General features: G+C 50.7%; 1 protein-coding gene across 1 annotated transcript in view; it reads left to right on the top strand.

The window, feature by feature from the left end:
• The first annotated feature begins 81 nt into the window (after window positions 1-81).
• Window positions 82-17,655, top strand: part of SLC4A3 (solute carrier family 4 member 3) — a 33,555-nt gene continuing 15,981 nt past the window's right edge. Inside the window, exons 1-6 of the mRNA XM_056496141.1 lie at window positions 82-162; window positions 5,079-5,219; window positions 6,515-6,671; window positions 10,187-10,512; window positions 10,932-11,074; window positions 11,648-11,859. Coding sequence (XP_056352116.1) covers window positions 5,166-5,219; window positions 6,515-6,671; window positions 10,187-10,512; window positions 10,932-11,074; window positions 11,648-11,859 — 892 coding nt within the window. The 5' untranslated portion in view covers window positions 82-162; window positions 5,079-5,165. The remainder of the gene's footprint in view (window positions 163-5,078; window positions 5,220-6,514; window positions 6,672-10,186; window positions 10,513-10,931; window positions 11,075-11,647; window positions 11,860-17,655) is intronic.

Below are 17,655 nucleotides of genomic sequence, written 5' to 3'. Positions count from 1 at the left end.
GGCGGCGGGCGGCGCGGAGCGGAGCGGGCCGGGCCGGCGGGAGGCCGGGGAGCAGCGCCGCCCGCCGCCAGCGCGGCGCGGCACGTGTCGGGCGGAGCGCGGCGGCGGGGCCGGGGCGCGGCGCGGCGGCGGCGGGCGGCTCTCCTGCTCCGGCGGTGCGAGGTACGGGCCGGAGGGGACGGGTGGGTTGTCCCTGCTCTGCCCTGGCTGCAGCAGCTCCGCCTGGCTGCCCTGCCCCAGCCCGGCTGCGGGGCGCTCCGGTGCTGCACGGTGCGTGGCGCGGTGCGGGTGGCTGCCGGTGCGGGGCACGGTGCATGGCATGGCACGGCACGGCACGGCACGGCACGGCACGGTGCGGGGCGGTGCATGGCACGGGGCAGGCACGGCACGGCACGCAGCGCGGCGCTCGGGGCTGGATGCGGCGCGGCGCGGAGCGGTCCCGCGCTCCGCACCGTACGGGCTTGCACGGCACGGCACGGCACGGACGTGGTGCAGTGACCCCCGTGCCTGTCCGTGTCCCTTTCCTTCCCCGCCTGTGCGTGTGTCTGTCAGAGCCGTCCGTACGTCCAGTGGAGCGGTGGCTCATTGTTACTGTCTGGTGTCTGCACTTCGCTCTGGAGTGAATTTTGTTCCGTGTGTTCCTTTATGTGTCTGTGGACCGTGCAGGCTCCGTCCCGTCTGGTACCCTATGAAGGGCCTGTTGTGAGCGAGAGTCACGGAACAGACGGGGCTTCAGGAGTGAATGGCTGTGATGGTTCATCCAGGGTAGTTCTGTGGAGTATAGGGTTCATTGAAATATTTAAGCCTTCTGAAGTGATTGTGTAATAATACAAATTTCAATATAGCCATGTGGCAGGGAGATCCACAGGTTAAAACCTTCGTGCTGGAAAACTCTGTGTGTTTACTGTCTTATGTGTTGCCGTTTCATTTTGGTGTGTGTGTGTTCCTCGGCCATGACAGAGGAGAGGTAGGGGCTATGCAGCCCACTCCTGTTTTGTTTGGCTTTGAGGCTGTGTCACAGTAGCATCCAAATGCTTTGATGTATGCAACAGCACCCCTCCTGCTCCTTCTCTCCGTGCACATGCACATCAGTATTTCTTCCCAGGAAAATCTTCCAAGGCCTCTAATCCTTCTCCTTTGTGAGCTCTTCCCGTCTGTGTCTATCAGCCAGAGTCCCTTCTCCTCCCCTATCCTCAAACCAGCTTTGCCCCTGTAGCTTTATCCTTATCTTAACATCCACTCCTAGTCTAGACACTCCACAGCTGAATTATTCTCAGCCGATGGCCAAGGGATTAAGGAAGGGCTGTGGAGATGGACGTGGGACCTGATGGCTGTCTCCATGCAGCCCCTTGCCTCTAGTGTTACCAACTCGCCTTTATTGCAAAGGGACAGCGTGAACTGCTCGCCTCGGCCCTCAAAGGTGTGCCAGATTGCGTTTTCCTCAGCAAAGCAGGGAAGCACTGGCCTTGTGGAGCAGCTTTTGGGGATGAGGGGGAGCCCATCTGGAGTCCCTCTGTTCAACATGTGGGAGATGCTGTAGCTGCCAGCATTGCAGGGACATGCCTGCCCACTTTCCTTCAGAATCTGTTAAGCTTAGATGGTGAGTACGATGGTCAGTACAAGGTATGGTGATTCCTGTGAGCCAGTTCTGTTTACTGATGTGCTTGTGGAGAGAGCAGGGATGTGTGAGTGCACACAGGTTGGCAGGCTGTGGGTTTTCCTGGCCTCCCTTCGAATCTGGCCTGCTGGCATGATGGTTCTATTACTGAAAATTACTTCTAGCGGGAATGCTGAATCACGTATTCCCCATAACCAGGAGATACAGTAGGATGAAGGTATCAGTCATTTGCTTTTATTTAGTGGTTTGTTCTTTTAGTTTCCCATTTTGTCTTGTGCTCTTCTTATGGCAACCAAGGCAGTGATGCCAGCAGGCTGAGCACTTCAGCATCCTGCTTATTAGGAGAATTCTCCCTGATACTCCTTTTAAGTTTCATTCTAAATTTTAACCCATTCTTAAGTCTCTTTATGAAGGGCTGGCTGACCAAAAAAAATAAATAAAAATCTTTAATTGTGTTTTATACCCTTGAGATCTTTCCAGACTGCTGGCTTGTCCCCTCCCCATCTTAGTCATCCCATATTGTGCTAGACAAAATTAGCTCCTAACCTTTCCTTATAAATCAATCCCTCTGGCCCACTGGCAAAATTTTGCTCTTCTCTGAACTCCATCTGTTGAGGGTGGTAGGAACGCCAGGCAGGATCCCGGTAGGTGTCCATCCTGCCTTGCTCCAGAGGTGGCACAGAGTAAGGGGCAAGTGGCCTCTAGTGGCCGTGGCCAGCCATGAATGTGCAGAAGGGGAGCACCAGTGCTTTCAGGCTGTGGGCTCTCCGTTCTTCAGAAACAGGAGGGCTAGTAGGGTTAGAATCCGAGAACACACCTCTCATCCTCACCTGTCTGTTGTCCCCAAGTGTCAGAACCATCCAACAGCTGGGCCCCAAGTCCTGCCAGCTTGGGATGCCCACACATTGCATCCTGCTTTCACAGGCTGCTGAGTGGGGCATTGATGGAAACCCCGTGGGTGTCTCCCAGTCCCTCTGAAATTCTAAAAGCAAGTCCCCAGGGCTCTCTTACTGCTACTATAACTGTCTGGCTTTTAGCTGTTCAGCCTGTTAGAGTGATGTCTTCAGCATAATTCTGAATGCGCTGCTTTGATGGGTAAAGAAAGACTAAGTGCTGGATTTTCCCTCCCTTTTAACTTTCTTTATGCAGTGGAGCTGTAGTTTTAAACTCAGTATAATACCTTACAAAGCTGGTATCAGCAGAATATGTTGTACCCAGCAGTTCTCCAGGATGTGGGTTTCTTCCCTCCCAGAGCACAAACTGCCCCTGGATCCTCTGCCTTGATTCAGACATACCTAAGGTTGACCTGAAACAAAGCACATAGCTTCACAGCCCTGCTGATAGTTTTTAGTTTACTTTAAAGGCCCCACAAAGCATGTTAGAGGCACAGAGGTGAAGCTGAACATTAGCATTTCTTTTGTTAAATTAGTTTTACCATTTTGCTGGGTCTTAATGATTCTGCCTCTACAGGAGCTGCTGTCCGAACCCCCATTATCTTTTTACTCCCTAAGTTACAGTGCTTGCAACACATTTTTGCAATCACTCTGTAGTTGTGAATGTTCTGTTCCTTAAAAATGTCCAATCCTTTCTTTAACAGTGATGATGCCATGGCCAAGCAAAATGAAGTTCCCCTGCCAGCTCTTCCCACTGGAATAAAATGTTCCCTGCCTTCAGTTTCAAATGTACTGCTGTTTGCTTTCATGGAATTATACCCTCTTCTTGAATTAAATGCAAAAAAAACCCCAAAAAAAACCAAAACAAAACAAAAAAAAAACCAAAACCAAAACAAAAAAAAACCCCATGTATTAACCTTTTCTCTATCATGTCTCCTACTAAAGGGATGGCCTGGCTGCTGCATTTGCTGTTTGTTTGTCTTGGCAGCCTATTTTTCTTGAGCTGTTGAGGTCTTACTAAGGATGAAATTAGTGATGAGTCCAATGAGATGTGTTTCAGGGGTTTCTTCCATTATGTTTTGTCTTGTTCCTGATAATTAGGAAGGTGGAGCAAAGGAGCATTCTTCATCAGTGGTCATATTAGTTCTTCAAAAACTTACCTTACACATGGGATTTTTGGTTTGGGCCCTGGGATTTTTGGTTTGAATGAGCTCTTCATGTAGGCAGAGTAAGTAGACTGTAGACCTTCTGGAGATCTTCAAAGATAGAAGGGATGATGAAGTGGCCTTACTGGTTTCATCCTTAGACAACCTTTACTGTCTTAAACAGTGTGCCATGCTAGGTACTTCAGATGAGATAGTAAGAAACCTCTCAGCAGATAGCCAGGACATATACTCCCTCCAAAGCTTTCATAGCTGCAGAATAGCTTGTTCTGAAAGATGTGTTTAACTTCACTTAATTTTCTTTGTCATAGATACAACTCATTACCAGATACATGGCTAAGCTGTCCTCTGACTTTGCAGTTTTTTGCTCCTTGGTGACATCACTGAAAATAAAATGTTTTGCCAATTTTGAATTAATTTGTATTCTACCCTTGTAGTTTTAACTAATGTCTCTTTTGCTGTGCTGGGAGCTGAGGACACTTTGCTTCTCCCTGTGCCCAAATCGATGTGTATGTGCTTACATCTGCTCTGTTTCAGATGAGTTTTTGGGGATCAGTGTCTTCCCAGTGCCAGTCTCTGTACCATCTCCAGTTCTTCCTGGGATGTAGCCCATGCTGCTTAGGCTGTGCTGCTGCTGTAGATGGTTTGACCAGAGATGTTTCTGTGTTAGTCTGTATCCCAGTATCCCAGTCCCTGTCAAGCGTGGCACCTCTTTGTCTTCCTCACCTGTAGTTGGATATTGATTGGATTGGTCCTTTGTGCTGCCCTCAGGGACTTGTGTGTCCTTTAGCCCTGCCAGGGCACAGATCTGCAGCCTGAAGGTTGTTCTCTTTGCCTGTAACATGTGTTGTTTTGTGTGTGGCGTTTGAATGATGAACTGTTTGTCTTTGTGCTATCTCTGTGATCTGCCCAGCTCTCTGTGGTTCCTTCTGGCCATTTTTGGGATCTGTCCAGTTAAAGCTAGGTGCCACAGGACCACTCTGCTGCCTGCTCCTGGCATGTACTCCCAGCACCTGATCTCTCCAGCTTTTCCTTTCCCTGGTGGTCAATCACACTCCAGCTTTGCACAGATGTGCTGCTGTAGAGGTGTCTGAGCAGGAAGCTTTTCTATCTTTTGCACAGCCCATGCAGGAGCTATGTATAGCTGCTGTCTCCATTGGTTGCTCTGACCTTTCAGAGGACAGGATCCCATCATCCCTGATCAGCTGGAGCTGGTGGCCAAAGCAACATGGGCTGGGCCACTTGTCCCTGCACTTGTCCCTGGCTGGGGACAGGCCTGTCCTAGTGATGCCAGGGAGGTTCTCCAGGGGCTGGTGAGGTGACCTCTGGATCAGGAGCCAGGGGCTTGAGGGCACTGGCCAGCAGCCTTCCACGACATTCCCTTGTCCTGCCCTCTCTCCACAGGTTATGCCACTCTCCAGGTTTGCTGGGTGCCTGCCGGTGAAAGAGAAGGGTTGATATTTTGCCCAGGCCCTTAGGTCCTGAACCAAAATGGCAGCTGGAGAGTCCCCTCCCGTAGGAGATGTCTTCATCGCCTTGCAGCAGGTGAGCTGGGAGTCCAGCAGCAGCGGGGCCGTGCTCCTGCCCCTGAGAGCGGACTGGTGTCCTGGCAGCGAGCTGCAGGAGGAGACACGGCCGCGTTACCGGGACGGGTCTGCTCCAAGTGTGCCCCGAGCCGCCCTGACCCGGATCCTCCCCGCACACACAGCTAACTGTGCCCCAGAAAAGGCCACAGGTTGCTCTGTGAGGTCCCTGTGCCTTCACATGCCGCTGGGTAGGGTAGCAAGCGACAGGAGGAGCTGAGCAGCTTGGAAATAGACTATCCCCATTCAGGCTGGGCTTGGGACAGCTGTGCTAAGGTGAAAGGAGAAGCAGTCTCACCCACAGGTACAAAGCAGCTAGGAACAGGGATGTGAGGAGAGGGATCTCTCGGCTAAAGCTGCCTGGCTCCCTCTTTCTGCCTAGCAGATTTGTCACAGTTGGGCCTCCTCCTGTTTCCATGGAAACACGGGAGTCCACAACAGCTCCGCGCTGGCATTTCGGCTGTATTGATGGAAAATTTTACCAGCTGCAGCTGCTCAGGAGAAAGAAAGAAAGAAAGAAAGAAAGAAAGAAAGAAAGAAAGAAAGAAAGAAAGAAAGAAAGAAAGAAAGAAAGAAAGAAAGAAAGAAAGAAAGAAAGAAAGAAAGAAAGAAAGAAAGAAAGAAAGAAAGAAGGAAAGAAAGGCCAAGGGACACCTGGTGATGCTTGTCTCAGGGCACTTCCACCAGCAGAAGGCAGCGAAGTTCCCGTTGCCTGAAACAGGAGGAAAATGGGCAGAAAAGCCTGAAGAAGGCATCCAAGAGGAACAGGGAGTCCCTAGGTGTGTGGAGGGGAGGTGGGAAGGCACACTGACCCAGGACAGCTCACCAGAGTGGGGATGCTGTTCCCCAAGGGAAAACACAAAGGAGGTCTAAGAATGAGAGAGATGGCTGACTGGGCAAAGGGAAGAGTAGAGGGCAGCAGTTAAATGTGAGGAGAGAGAAATTCCAGCCAAACAAAAGCTATGCATTTCGTCTGACGGGAAAAACAGGCACTGGCAAAATCTTATGATACCTGCCACTCAAGAGAGGTATGGAGGACCACTAAGGTATCCCTGCAGAGTGTGCCTTGGAGCTTGCTGGTCTGTTCTGGCACTCGGTTTTGGGCAGAGCTGTGCCTCTATGTGAGAAGTTATGCCCCAGGCCTGTTGTAGGGAGCCTGCTGCTCCTTAGCGAGCCGGCAGTGTTGGAAGGGCAGGAGGACCCGGAGGGCTTTAGGGGTCTGCCGTGTTTGATTCTTACCTGGCGGTTTCTGTGCAGGGCAGAGATGACGCAGAGAAAGCCTCTCCTGGTGCCGAGGACGATGAGGACTTGGATAAGACTTTGTCAATCGAGAGATTTGGGGACCTGATAAGCAAGTCAGCATCAAGCAATCTGGAGAAGCAAAGTCGCAGCTACAGTGAGAGAGATTTTGAATGTATGTAGGTTTTGAAACATTGTACCCCCTTTCACCCTTACCAGCAGCCCTTACTCAGAGCCCCACCTGCTCTGCAGCCTTGTGCCGGGACTGCAGATTGTATTAGCCTGCTATTCACTTCCTTCCTGCAGAGTGTTCCCAAGGTGCTATGTACACACAGTTTAGCACCAGTGCCCACGGCCTGTTTCCAGTCTGTTCCTGTTTCCTCTGTCTCCATAGGCATAGCTACTGCACAGCCCACCCAGCAGCGCCGCTCAGCCCGGGGTGCTCGCTCACCTCCTAGGCCAGTCTCTGACACCTCTGCAGCTACTTCCCCAAGCTGAAATTTCCACTTTAAAACAATTTTTCTTCCATGTGGCTGCAGAGAAACATCCAAATATGACCAGAAGCCAAGCTGTCCTCCCCAGTCTGAAAGCAGATGGCTCCAGTCAGACATGCCTGTGTATTTCTAAATAGCACCCAAGAATCCTTTGGGCTTATCTGATCAAGGAAAGGAACTGCGAAATAAAAATGGAGTGTGAATTTAAAGTGTTGTAGTTATCTCACCTGAATTTGTCTGAGCAGCATATCTATTGCTCTAACTGCTCTTTCATGATGAAGGCAACTGGTCTGCCCAAAGTCACTGTGGGTGTTCAATGTGAATGTATTGACAAGAGTGACCATAAGCTACTGCCTAGTGTAGGTGGGTTATGTTACTTTGTAGTAACAGCAGTGAAGGGCAGGAAGAGGCCCCTGTCCAGCAGCCTGCTTGTGTGGCAGACACGTAGCAATGGTTGGAAGATTTTCCCAGTCTGTGGCTCTCCACAGTCACATAGTGCTTCTTTTCCAGCTTGACTTTGATGGGATACAACCTTGGGAACATTATGTCCCAAGTATATCACCAGGCTGTTTTCTGCTTGGCCACTCATTTCCAATGGCTGTTATAAAAGCTTGCTGGTAAAAGTCTATTGCTGTAGTGCACCTCAGCTGCTGGTTTTTTGCCTGTGCCATTTCTCTACAGAGGCTCCATTCAAATAGCACTTCCCATCTGGGCTCACAGTCACTCATGCACATGGCTGCAAGGTGCTGATAGCTTTGCTGTGGGTTAAATTCCTGTCCTGTGCCCGTAGGACCTACCTGCTCAGGAGCTCTGCCTGTGTGCACAGGTGCGTGGGTTGGCTTGGAGGACATGGATGATCTGCTTGAGCATGCATGGCAGAAGCTTTTTAAAATTTGACTAGAGATTTGTACTGTTTGGGGTTGGGATTTTTTTCCTTATTAATAGGAGAGTAATTTTTCTTTTGTCAGAATCAAGTTTGTTTTCCTCTGAACTCCTGATTTATTTCTGTTGTCTAGGACTACATCAACCCTGGTTATCAGAAGTTTTATTCAGTTCATATTCATAAAGCTGGAAGATCTGGTTAGGTCATTAGACTTTTAAAGATCACATACCAGCTCATAGAGGTGAATGCTCTCTAGGCTTGGAAATGTTTCCTGCTCTAGTCGAAGCCAGGAATTCCTAATATGTAGGCTCTTCCTTCTGGGCTCCCTATCCAAATTATTTTTTCATATCTCTTGTATCAAGTTCACCCAGAAATGTAATCAAACATCTGGGACACTACTTTGGCAGTAACTTTCCATACAGGCAGGCAGTACAAGGAAGGGATGAAGGAGGGAGGGCAGAGACTGGATGCACAGGAGGACAAGGAGGAAGAAGAGGGAAGTATGAATCCTTTTGTGTTTGGGAGAGGTGTATTTTTCCCACCTCCTGACCACCTCTGTGGAGATGTGATCAGCTGACACAAGGAGGTGAGTGCAGGGGTGAGGAGAAGAGCAGTGCTCCCCTCTTCTGTGCCAGATCACACCCATCACTGCCCAAGGGAAGTTTACTTCTGATCCAAAACATAAATATTTCTGTCTTGGGCTGAAGTGAACCAGCCAGAAGGGAAAGATGAGCTGTGTCCTCATCAGCAGCTTTGTGCTGTTGAAAGAGCAACATGAGTGTAGTTGGGGTCTTCCTTGCTTCTTATATTAGAGATTCGTGCCTGGCCTATCTATAGCATGCTATAGAAGTACAGCAGTAGGACAGGAGAGTCTTTCTGCCACATCTTGTGAGTGAAATAGGGTACAACCAGTTAAGTCAAAGAAAAAAACACTTTTGAGAGAAAAGTGTTTATAAAGACCCCAAACTCTTTCCAATTTGCAGACGTCTGATCATTCTAAATCTCCTCTAATCTTGCCACAAGCTGCTTCTGAACCAGGGGGATGTGTGAAATATCCCTGCTGTTCCCAAGGGGGGAAACAAGGGAGAAAAGACTTGAGAAACCAAAGGAAAGGAAACATGACAGCAGAACAATGAACCTGCCTGGCTCTCCCAGGGAGAAGGTTAAAGCCTACATTGAAAATGTCCTTTGAAGGTAGTTTTCACTATAAACAGATTTTGCTGCCATGTCACAGGAAAGCTGGGAAGGAACCAAATCAAAACAGACTGGAAACAATTCCTCAGGAAGAGCTGCCGAGCAACACCCCCTTGCCAAGTGGCTAGTGCCCCCTGATCTCAGCCACTCCGGGTGCAGCCCCAGGATCTGTGCATCCTGCAGACTGGCCCTGGGAGGCTTTGTGCCTGCAGCCTGCCCTGGCAGCAATGGCTTCTCTTTCTCTCACAGTGGGATGCTGAGCTTACCCTGTTCCCTGCCTGGAGCATTGCCTTTGTTTTGGAGTGAAGGCGCAGAAATGCCCTTAATTTCTTCTCATGCTGTAATTCCCATGACACCCAGGTCAAGCCTGTATGAATTTCTCTTTGTAGATTAGTTTAAAGAAAAGTCCTTCTGCCCTGTTTCTTTACCCTGGTTTTTAAAAGACAGCCTCCTAACTGAACCTGAATTTCAGAGGCTGGTAGACACATGCCCTCAAAGTACCTGGGATGTGGACTTTGGTTGCATCTGCACTGTTGTTCCTGTGGCTAGAAGGAACTTTCTGTCAAAGCTGTGGGGTAAATAAGCATCTATTCAACTCAAAGAAACATTATGCAGAAAATAAATCACTATCATTTAGGATGGAAAAGACCTGTAATATCATCAAGTCCAACAGTAAACCTAACACCAAGTCCACCACTAAGACATGGCCTAACCACTAAGTAATATTTCTAGAAAGTTTGTAAAGGACCCAAATCTTGCTTGTTTGAGGATGCAAGAAACATTTCCCCATGTTTAGGAAGGGGATGTTGCCTGTGGCAAGTCACTGCAGCTCTGCACAGCCATGCAAATGGCTTTTGGCAACACAAGGAGAGGATTGCTGCTTTCCCCAGGCCAGTGGAGCTGTGTTGGGGTGGTTTGGCACAGGGGCTCTATCCCCACCTATCCCAGGCTGGACACAGCCTGCTGCATCACTGAAAGAGCTTTGCTATGTCCCTGTGGGCTGGTGGCTCTCCTTGCCCTTCCTGGCCCTTGATCTTCAGACCATGCTGTTTCCTGGAGGGGCGCCTGGCAGGTTCCTCCCAGCCTCTTCCTGCCCCTGACTCTCTTTTTCTCTCTCAGTCCACCGCCAAACCTCGCACCACATCCATCATCCCCTTTCCACTCACCTCCCTTCTGCCCTCAAGTTCCAAAAGAGGCCACCCCGTGCCAGCAGGAGGAAAAAAAGGAGGAAGAAAAAGAAGAAAACCTCAATACCTCCTTCAGAAGTCACCCCCACCATCCAGGAAGAGGACGAGGAGGGAGAAGAAGAGGAGGAAGAAGAGGAAGAAGAAGAGGAAGAAGGAGAATCTGAGGCAGAGGAGGTCCAGGAGAAAGAAATCTCTGCAGAGTCTGAAGCTCGTGGGAAGGACACATCCCCTAAGCTGGAGTCCCCAAGCAAACCAAAGGCAAGGCCAGGGCATGCCTATCTGGATAGGGCTTGGAGTCTGGGGGGAGGTTGTATAGGAGGGTGCCAGCAAGTGTGCTGCTCAGGGATAAGAAGTTGTAGCTGTGCAATATTGTGGGAGTGTTTTTGTCCTTGCCTAGCAGAGATGGCCACCAAAGGACAGTGACAGGTAAGTCATTGCTTGGTGTGGATGCAGCGGTGGGTGTGCATGGGTGTTTTGGGGCTGTAAGACCCATGGGGGAAGATCAGTGTATCTGTTCTTAATGTTTATAGTATAGTGGAGGGCTCAATATGACCAGTCCCAGTGTATGGGGCAGGTGGGGAAAGTCACTGTGGCCCATTCTGGGGAGGATCTGTGTGCCAAGGGTTGGGGTGAAGGCTGTGTGCCTGCTCCTGCTGTCAGGGCTGTTGTCTCTGCAGTTCACCGTTGGCAGCGATGAGGAGGAGCCCAGCAGTGCTCTGGCTCCCGCGCAGTTCCACGTGGAGGAGGAGTGTGGCATCCTGTCCCCCATGCCTCGCTTTGCTGACCTGCTGCAGGACAAGGGCCCCACCTCTCTCCACAGGTAGGTGAGCAGTGCCAAGCTGCCTGCTGCTCTCCACAGCTCAAGGTCACTGCACAGAGTCTGTCCCCAGGGCTTGTGGCTGTGCTTAGCCTGAACCTGCCTGCTGAGTCAGAAGAGACATGGGCCCCACAGGGAGAACATCTGTGAGCAGGAGGGCTGCTCTCTGGTGATTCAGTGATTCCATGGGACTCCTGCAACCTCCCTGGGTCCATGGGATCCCCATTGTGCAGAGTTGGAGGCACTGGGCTGCACACTTGGATTACCCTTCCTCCCTGCTAACTTGTGGTGCCATGCTGAGCTGCAAGCTGGGAAGCCTCAGGAGGGGACTATGAGGCCATCAACTCAGGGGTGGGTCCCCAACACTGGGCACAAGCTGATCCCAGTCTGTGGTGGGGAAGGAGGAGGAGCAGAAGGAGCATCCTTCAGGTTTTGCAGAGGACTCCTGGCCCTGCTCCTTCTTAGGGCCTTGCTGGTCAGGGCTGGGCCATGGGACCCCAACCCCTGAGGGCCACCACCCATTCTGACTCACCCTGCTTACTACCGTCAGTGTCTTTGTGTCTTTGGTCCCTGCAGCCCCCCCGGGCCTCGAGAGCGCCTGTCCCGTGGGTGGGAGAAGCGCAAGGCCTGGGGCCAGGTGGCGAGTGGGCAGCGGGTCACCTATGACCTGAAGGAGAGGATGTGCATCGGCAGCATGACCACCCTGGAGAGCGCCGCGTACCAGCGCGTCCCCACCGACGAGGCCGAGGCCCAGATGCTGGCATCTGCTGACTTGGATGGCATGAAAAGTGAGGCTTTACAACACTGCCTGCATTACCAGTGTGTGTTCCTTTGTCCTGTGCTTCTCTTGCTCTCCCCTAATAGCCATAGGTCCTGGTCCCCAGATCCTTCTTTTCCAACAGTGTCTCATCTCTGTAAGCTTTGCATTGACCACAGCACTGATCCCCATGTTTTCAGCATCTCTATCCCACCTACCCCATGGATGCCTGCTCTTCCACCCACCCTGCTGCCCTCTCCAGTTCAGGGTTCCCAGAATTTCCCTGAGACCCAGCTCTCTACTATCCTGACACACTTTCCTAGCAATCAGCCCTCTGTGTGACACGCTGCCAGCTCTGGTATTGCAGAAAACCTGAGGTGAGGAGCCTCCCCTCTCCTCTGCTCTCCTGGCAGAGGCAGCTGCCTCCTCTGGAGTGCCTCAGAGGGGGACTGCCCCTGTGTGTGGCACGAGGACAGGGAGAAGAGACGTCATGGAAATGCACGCTCCGGGCCCGAGGACATGGAGAATTCAATAGGTTGCTCTGCAGGCTGGAGAGGGAGGGAGACTCCAGAGGGGAGTGAGGGAGAGGAGCCGTTGCTGCACACACAGCCTGGCTGTCCCCGGGCCACGGCTGCTGCCTCCCCAGGCATCCGGCACAAGACCCCACGGAAAAGCGAGGACCCTGCTCTGGAGGAGCTGGTGGGGCAGCCCCCCACAGAAGCATCCCTGGGTGGAGCCAGTCTTCCTGGAGCCTCCTCAGTCCTCGGGGCTGCTGCAGCCGACACCTTCATGCCCCGTGAACAGGGGAGCGAGGCACCGGGGCTGGCCCCAGGGCTGTGGTGAAGCCCCCCAGAGGGGCAGCTTGCTTTCCACACATCAGCCTGGCTGTCCTGGCTCCTCACCTGGAGGTGTGTCGCTCATGACACCTGACCCCTGACCTTCACAAGGACAAAATGACAGCCCTTCAGGAGAGAGAGGAGCCAGCGAAGGAATCAGAAGGGGGCAGCAGCCCGGAGGTAGTGATAAGCACCTGTATTCGCAACTCACTCGGCTATGAAGACTTTGATGAATTTGCCTTCAATTTTGAAGACTATGATTTATGGGAGGCCATCAGAAACCATCTGGGCTACCCAGGCGGGGAGCCCACCTGTAAGTACTGGAGCAGTGACCCCATGGTTGCAGCTGGAGATCAGAGCCCCCAACTACAGTGCATAACCCCCTCCTGTGTTTGTTGTCTGTACCCTCTCTATGTCAGGTTGGTCTTCTAGTTTAGAGGGAGTAGTCTGCCCCACTGTGTTTCTGGGGACACCAGAGGAGCTGCCTGATGCCTGTGTGTCTGTGTGAGGTCTTAGTACTGATCTGTGTTGTAGTGCTGAGGTGTTTTCCTGCGTGTCTCTCGCTCGAGCAGCTCCAGAGGCAGCTGCATCTTGCTGTTTGTGCTTATCAGGATGTGCCCCGTGCTGTGGGCAGAGAAAAAGCAGCGGCTCTGAGGTGTGTGAGGACAAAGAGATTTCCCCTTCCATTTGTAGCACAAGGTGACAGTGTGCTGCTGCTCTGTTTGCTGGAATTTGAGTTGAGGTGTGGATCTGACAGTGGAGGTGGGTATCAGGTTCTCAGCTCTGCACCGTAGCCTAATTGCCCAGAGGGAAAAAAATAATGTAGTCTTTGTATCTGCATGCTTGAGTATGGCTGTGAAACTACCTGATGGCAGGCTCACTGGGATGCCTGGAAGGGGGAAAAGGAGGAAGGAAGGAGGCAAGAGTGGGAAAGCAGAGAAGGAGACAATAGGATTCATGAGAGTCAGGAATGTCTTCCTGTTTCTGCCTCTGTTTCTATACCTTCCCATGCCTTGCAGAGTGATCTCTGAACCATCTCAGACTGTGCAGAAACCAGAGCCTCACTCCCATCTCTCACAGGGGTTCTTCCTTGGTACATCATGCTAAAGGTGGCCCACCTTGGGAGTGATACTGTTTGTAGCCATGGCTCATGGTTGTCCAAATATCCTCATCTGGATCATGTGTTAATTTTTCAAGGAATTCTAGGAGTGCACATGGGAGGATGATGTCCCAGAACTAGCCCACTAAACAGCTTTACACTGAAAAGTGGGAAAGCAGAGTGATTTTAACAGGAGCTCAGGATGCTTCGGTTCAGCTTCTGCCTCTGCCACAGACTGTTTGATCTTGGGCAAGAGACTTAATTTGCCCTGCCTCCCAGTTCCAGCATCATGTTCTCTTTGTCATCTGTTCCATCTTTACAAGCCTTCAGGGAAAAAATGTCTGCCTATGTGCTTCTGCAGGGACCAGCGAGTGGGGATTAGCTTCTGGCTGTTACAGTAACAAGTCTGCTACTTGTTACTGTAAATTGATAGAGCATATAATAGTAGCAAAGTTCAAAATAGAAACCTGGAGCAAATTGGTGTCATCAGCTGTCCCAAGCTGAATGAACTGTAAATAAAAAGTGTGAAGAAATTGTTCCAGGTTCACCTTGGAAAGCATGACTGTTCTTGGGAAGGTAGAAGGGGCAGATCACTCTGCAAAGTGTGATAATGCATCACTTACATAGTGGGGAAATTGGACTTTCTAGTAGTTAACACATTCGTTGACTGCTACAGCTAATACTGCAGGTGCACTGTACAGTCAACCCTTAATTATTTCTGTATAATGAATCCAGATTGTGAATTAATCCTGCAAAGAGGTATGGCAGAGTCAGACATGTCCGAGATGCCAGAGTCTGTTTTGTGCAGTGCCAGTTCATTCCAGCGAGTGCTGCTTGCCCAGCTGTTCACTCCCTGGCAATGCTTCTTCCAGGACCAGCTCAGATTCAGGAGGAATCCATTTGCTTTTGACCAGAATGGAGTCCTTGGTCTCCTTGCAGTCTTTTAAGTGTTTGGAGCATGGGGAGTGCTGGACAGCTGGTTGGCAGCAGGGATGAGCCATCCCTATCACACTGAACTTAGCATCAGCCGGGAGAGACTTGGGCTCTGTGCAGGACAGGGCAGTTGCTTTGGCCTGAAGCCAGCATAGGGCTGTGTCTTACAGGATGTTGATTAGCATTTCATTTAGTCTAATTTTAAATATTTCAAGAATCTGAGTTTTAAATCTCTTTTTATATATTTCAAGAGTCCGAGTTTTAAATCTTTTTCTTGCTATATCTTAACCATTGGGGTATATGGGCAGTGTGCATTATCCCTGTGATGCCAGGATAACAAGTTGCTTTCTAGTACTGATACAAGAATTCTGATGCCTCTTTCTGGTCTTCCTCCTTGTGGATTAAGGGAAATGAAAGGAGAGGAGCAGGAGCTATGGTGTAAATTGAAGGCAGTTGCCTGCTAGCAAAGGCATTCTTGTGGAAACTTTAACCAGTGCAATCATATTTGTCATATTCATATTTAAGCTGGTGAAGCTAACATGATGAGATCGTCCTCTGGAAGAGACTGTAAGAGATGCTGTGTGGGATGGTGATATACCAGTTCATCGTAGTGGAGCTACCATAAGAATTGCTCTCTGTCCTCTGATGTTGTCACTGTCTTCACACTCAGATCCTGGGGAGCACTGAAGAGGAGGTACAGCAAGAGCAGTACTCCCTGGGGAGTTTGGCTTCAAGCAAGAAGGACAGACCTATGCCCTGAGCATATCACCCTTTGGTCTCACTCTAAGATCCTGTCATGATTAAGGACCTCACATTTGGGTGCTCTCTTGAGCTTGACTTTCACTGGGGAGAGCAGAATCTGACAGGACACAGAAAGGGTCTCTGTAGAGCAGCCTGGAGCACTTCAGCTTGGTTCTGCATGAGACTCCCAAAGCCAGTGGTTCTCCTAAATTAAGACCAGGTGCCCACTTTGCCCTTATGAGTTATATCCACCAGCTGGCATCTCAATGACCACAAACACTGCTAAGGAAGAGCAGCAAAGCAGATCTCTCCTCAGTCTGCTGTAGGTAGGGCTCTGAAGATGTGCCTTCACCGATGCTGTCTGACCCTGCAGCACTCTGATTCCTGTCCCTGTCAGTGAGTGTGGAAGTCACTGGAGGTGCTGTCAGGAAACGTGGCTCCTTGCTTTTTATCTGTCCTCTAGCTGTTTCTGGCTAAGACTAGATGCCTGTGGATGCTTTCTAGGGCTGCTGTTGAAGAGCACTGTGTACTGAGTTGTCATTGCTGTGAGGAAAGCTTGCTGTGCTCTGTCTTGCTGGGCAGAGTGTACTCTGCCCCCAGTTTTCCAGTGAGAATGAGTCCCAGGGTGCATAGGAGAATTAGAAGCTGCAGGGATTGGAGCAAGGGTGCCAGATACCAAGATCATCTGCCTGGTGCACTGCTTGTTTTATGCATGAGCTCCTACTGATGTGCTGAAGTGGCTACTGTGCGTGCAGGAGCTGAGAAATCCATGTGAAACTCCACGGAAGCCCCACACGTGCCCGGTTCCCAGAAACGTTCGTGGTGGTTATTGGGCAGTTATTGGCTCCTATCGACATTGCAGTGCAGTAAGTGGAGCAGGGAGGAGTCCCGCCATCAGCACGACGTGCATCAGCAGGGCAGCCAATGGGGGAAAATGCCCTGAGGCTCAGTATTGATTCATTTTATATTTAATTTAGCGACCCAGATTTCCAAGGTGCAAGGCCATGGTATGCCTGGCCTCATGCTGGGTGTGTCTTTCCATGCCAGAGGTGTACAGATATTTTTCTGCAACATCAAAGAGACCACTCAGACTTAAAACCCTGTGCTTTTTACTGTCTCTCATACCCTGAAAGCTGCAGGACTTGAAGCTAGGTGCAGAAATATATGTGCAGTCAGAACATTCACCCCAGTCAGTGGAGAGCTGCCCTTGCTCTGCCAGGGAGAAGACCTTGGCATTGTCTTACAAACATGGCCAGCAAACCTCAGTGGACCAAAGCTGAGCAAAAGTCCTGACTTCATAATCTACTTGGGTGAGCCTGCCCATCCTCTGAGGGTCTGGGGCTTTCCACATTCCTGTGAGTTGTCCATGCTGAGAAAGATACACTTGCTATCTCTGGGTAGTGTGCAGGGATATTCTCCCTGGCAGGCTGTTGCCCAGGTGCTGTTTCTCTGGCATTGCAGAAAGGCTGGCATGGTTGTGGCTGCATTTTGGTGGGCACTGGCTAGCCAGCAGCACAGTGATGGGTCTGTAGAGCAGCTTTGACAGGCTTTGTTAAGGCTTTAAGGGAGGCTTTGCCCTAGGCAGCCAGTCTCTAACACAGACCTTTCCCAGGGCAGTACAGCAGCTCTGCAGATTGTCTAGAAGCAGCAATAGCTCTACTTCACTGCCAGCCTCCGAGCCAGCCCCAGGCTGCAGTGTTATCCTACAGTCTCATCACAATTAAATAAAACAGACATTGATATTTCCTTATGTCTCCCAGACCAGCAGCTAAATATCCTTCCCTTTCACTGCCCTTTGTGCTTGCTGAGCCCCAGGCCTTTGCCTGGTGCAAGAGGTGAGGCCCAGCCAGGTGCCTGTCTTTGCTGTGTGGATGCAGAACTGTGCAAGCAAGGCTGCAGCTTGCTTTTTGTTGGGGGAATATGAGGAGGATTCCCACACCACTTCGTTTGAGTAAAAGCTTTTGTGATGAAGCCCCAGGTGTATGCCCAGCCTAGGAGGAAGCCTTCTTTGTGAAAAGGTTAGCTCACAGACATCTGGAAAAGGTGAAAGTAGGCAGATGAGGCAGGAAGGATCTTCAGAGTTCTGGAGGATGATGGTGAGTTCTCCAGCTGCCAGGGCTTTGGTAGCCTAAGTTAATGAGAGAAGGATGTGCTTGGCTGTGTTTCCCTGCCAGACAGTGTATATCCACTAGACAAATTGGTGGCCTTTTTTTCCTTT

The sequence above is a fragment of the Oenanthe melanoleuca genome, chromosome 7 (genome assembly GCF_029582105.1).
Source record: "Oenanthe melanoleuca isolate GR-GAL-2019-014 chromosome 7, OMel1.0, whole genome shotgun sequence".
Lineage (NCBI taxonomy): Eukaryota > Metazoa > Chordata > Aves > Passeriformes > Muscicapidae > Oenanthe > Oenanthe melanoleuca.
The sequence above is the reverse complement of the archived record's forward strand: the minus strand, read 5'-3'. Positions and strand labels throughout refer to the sequence as shown.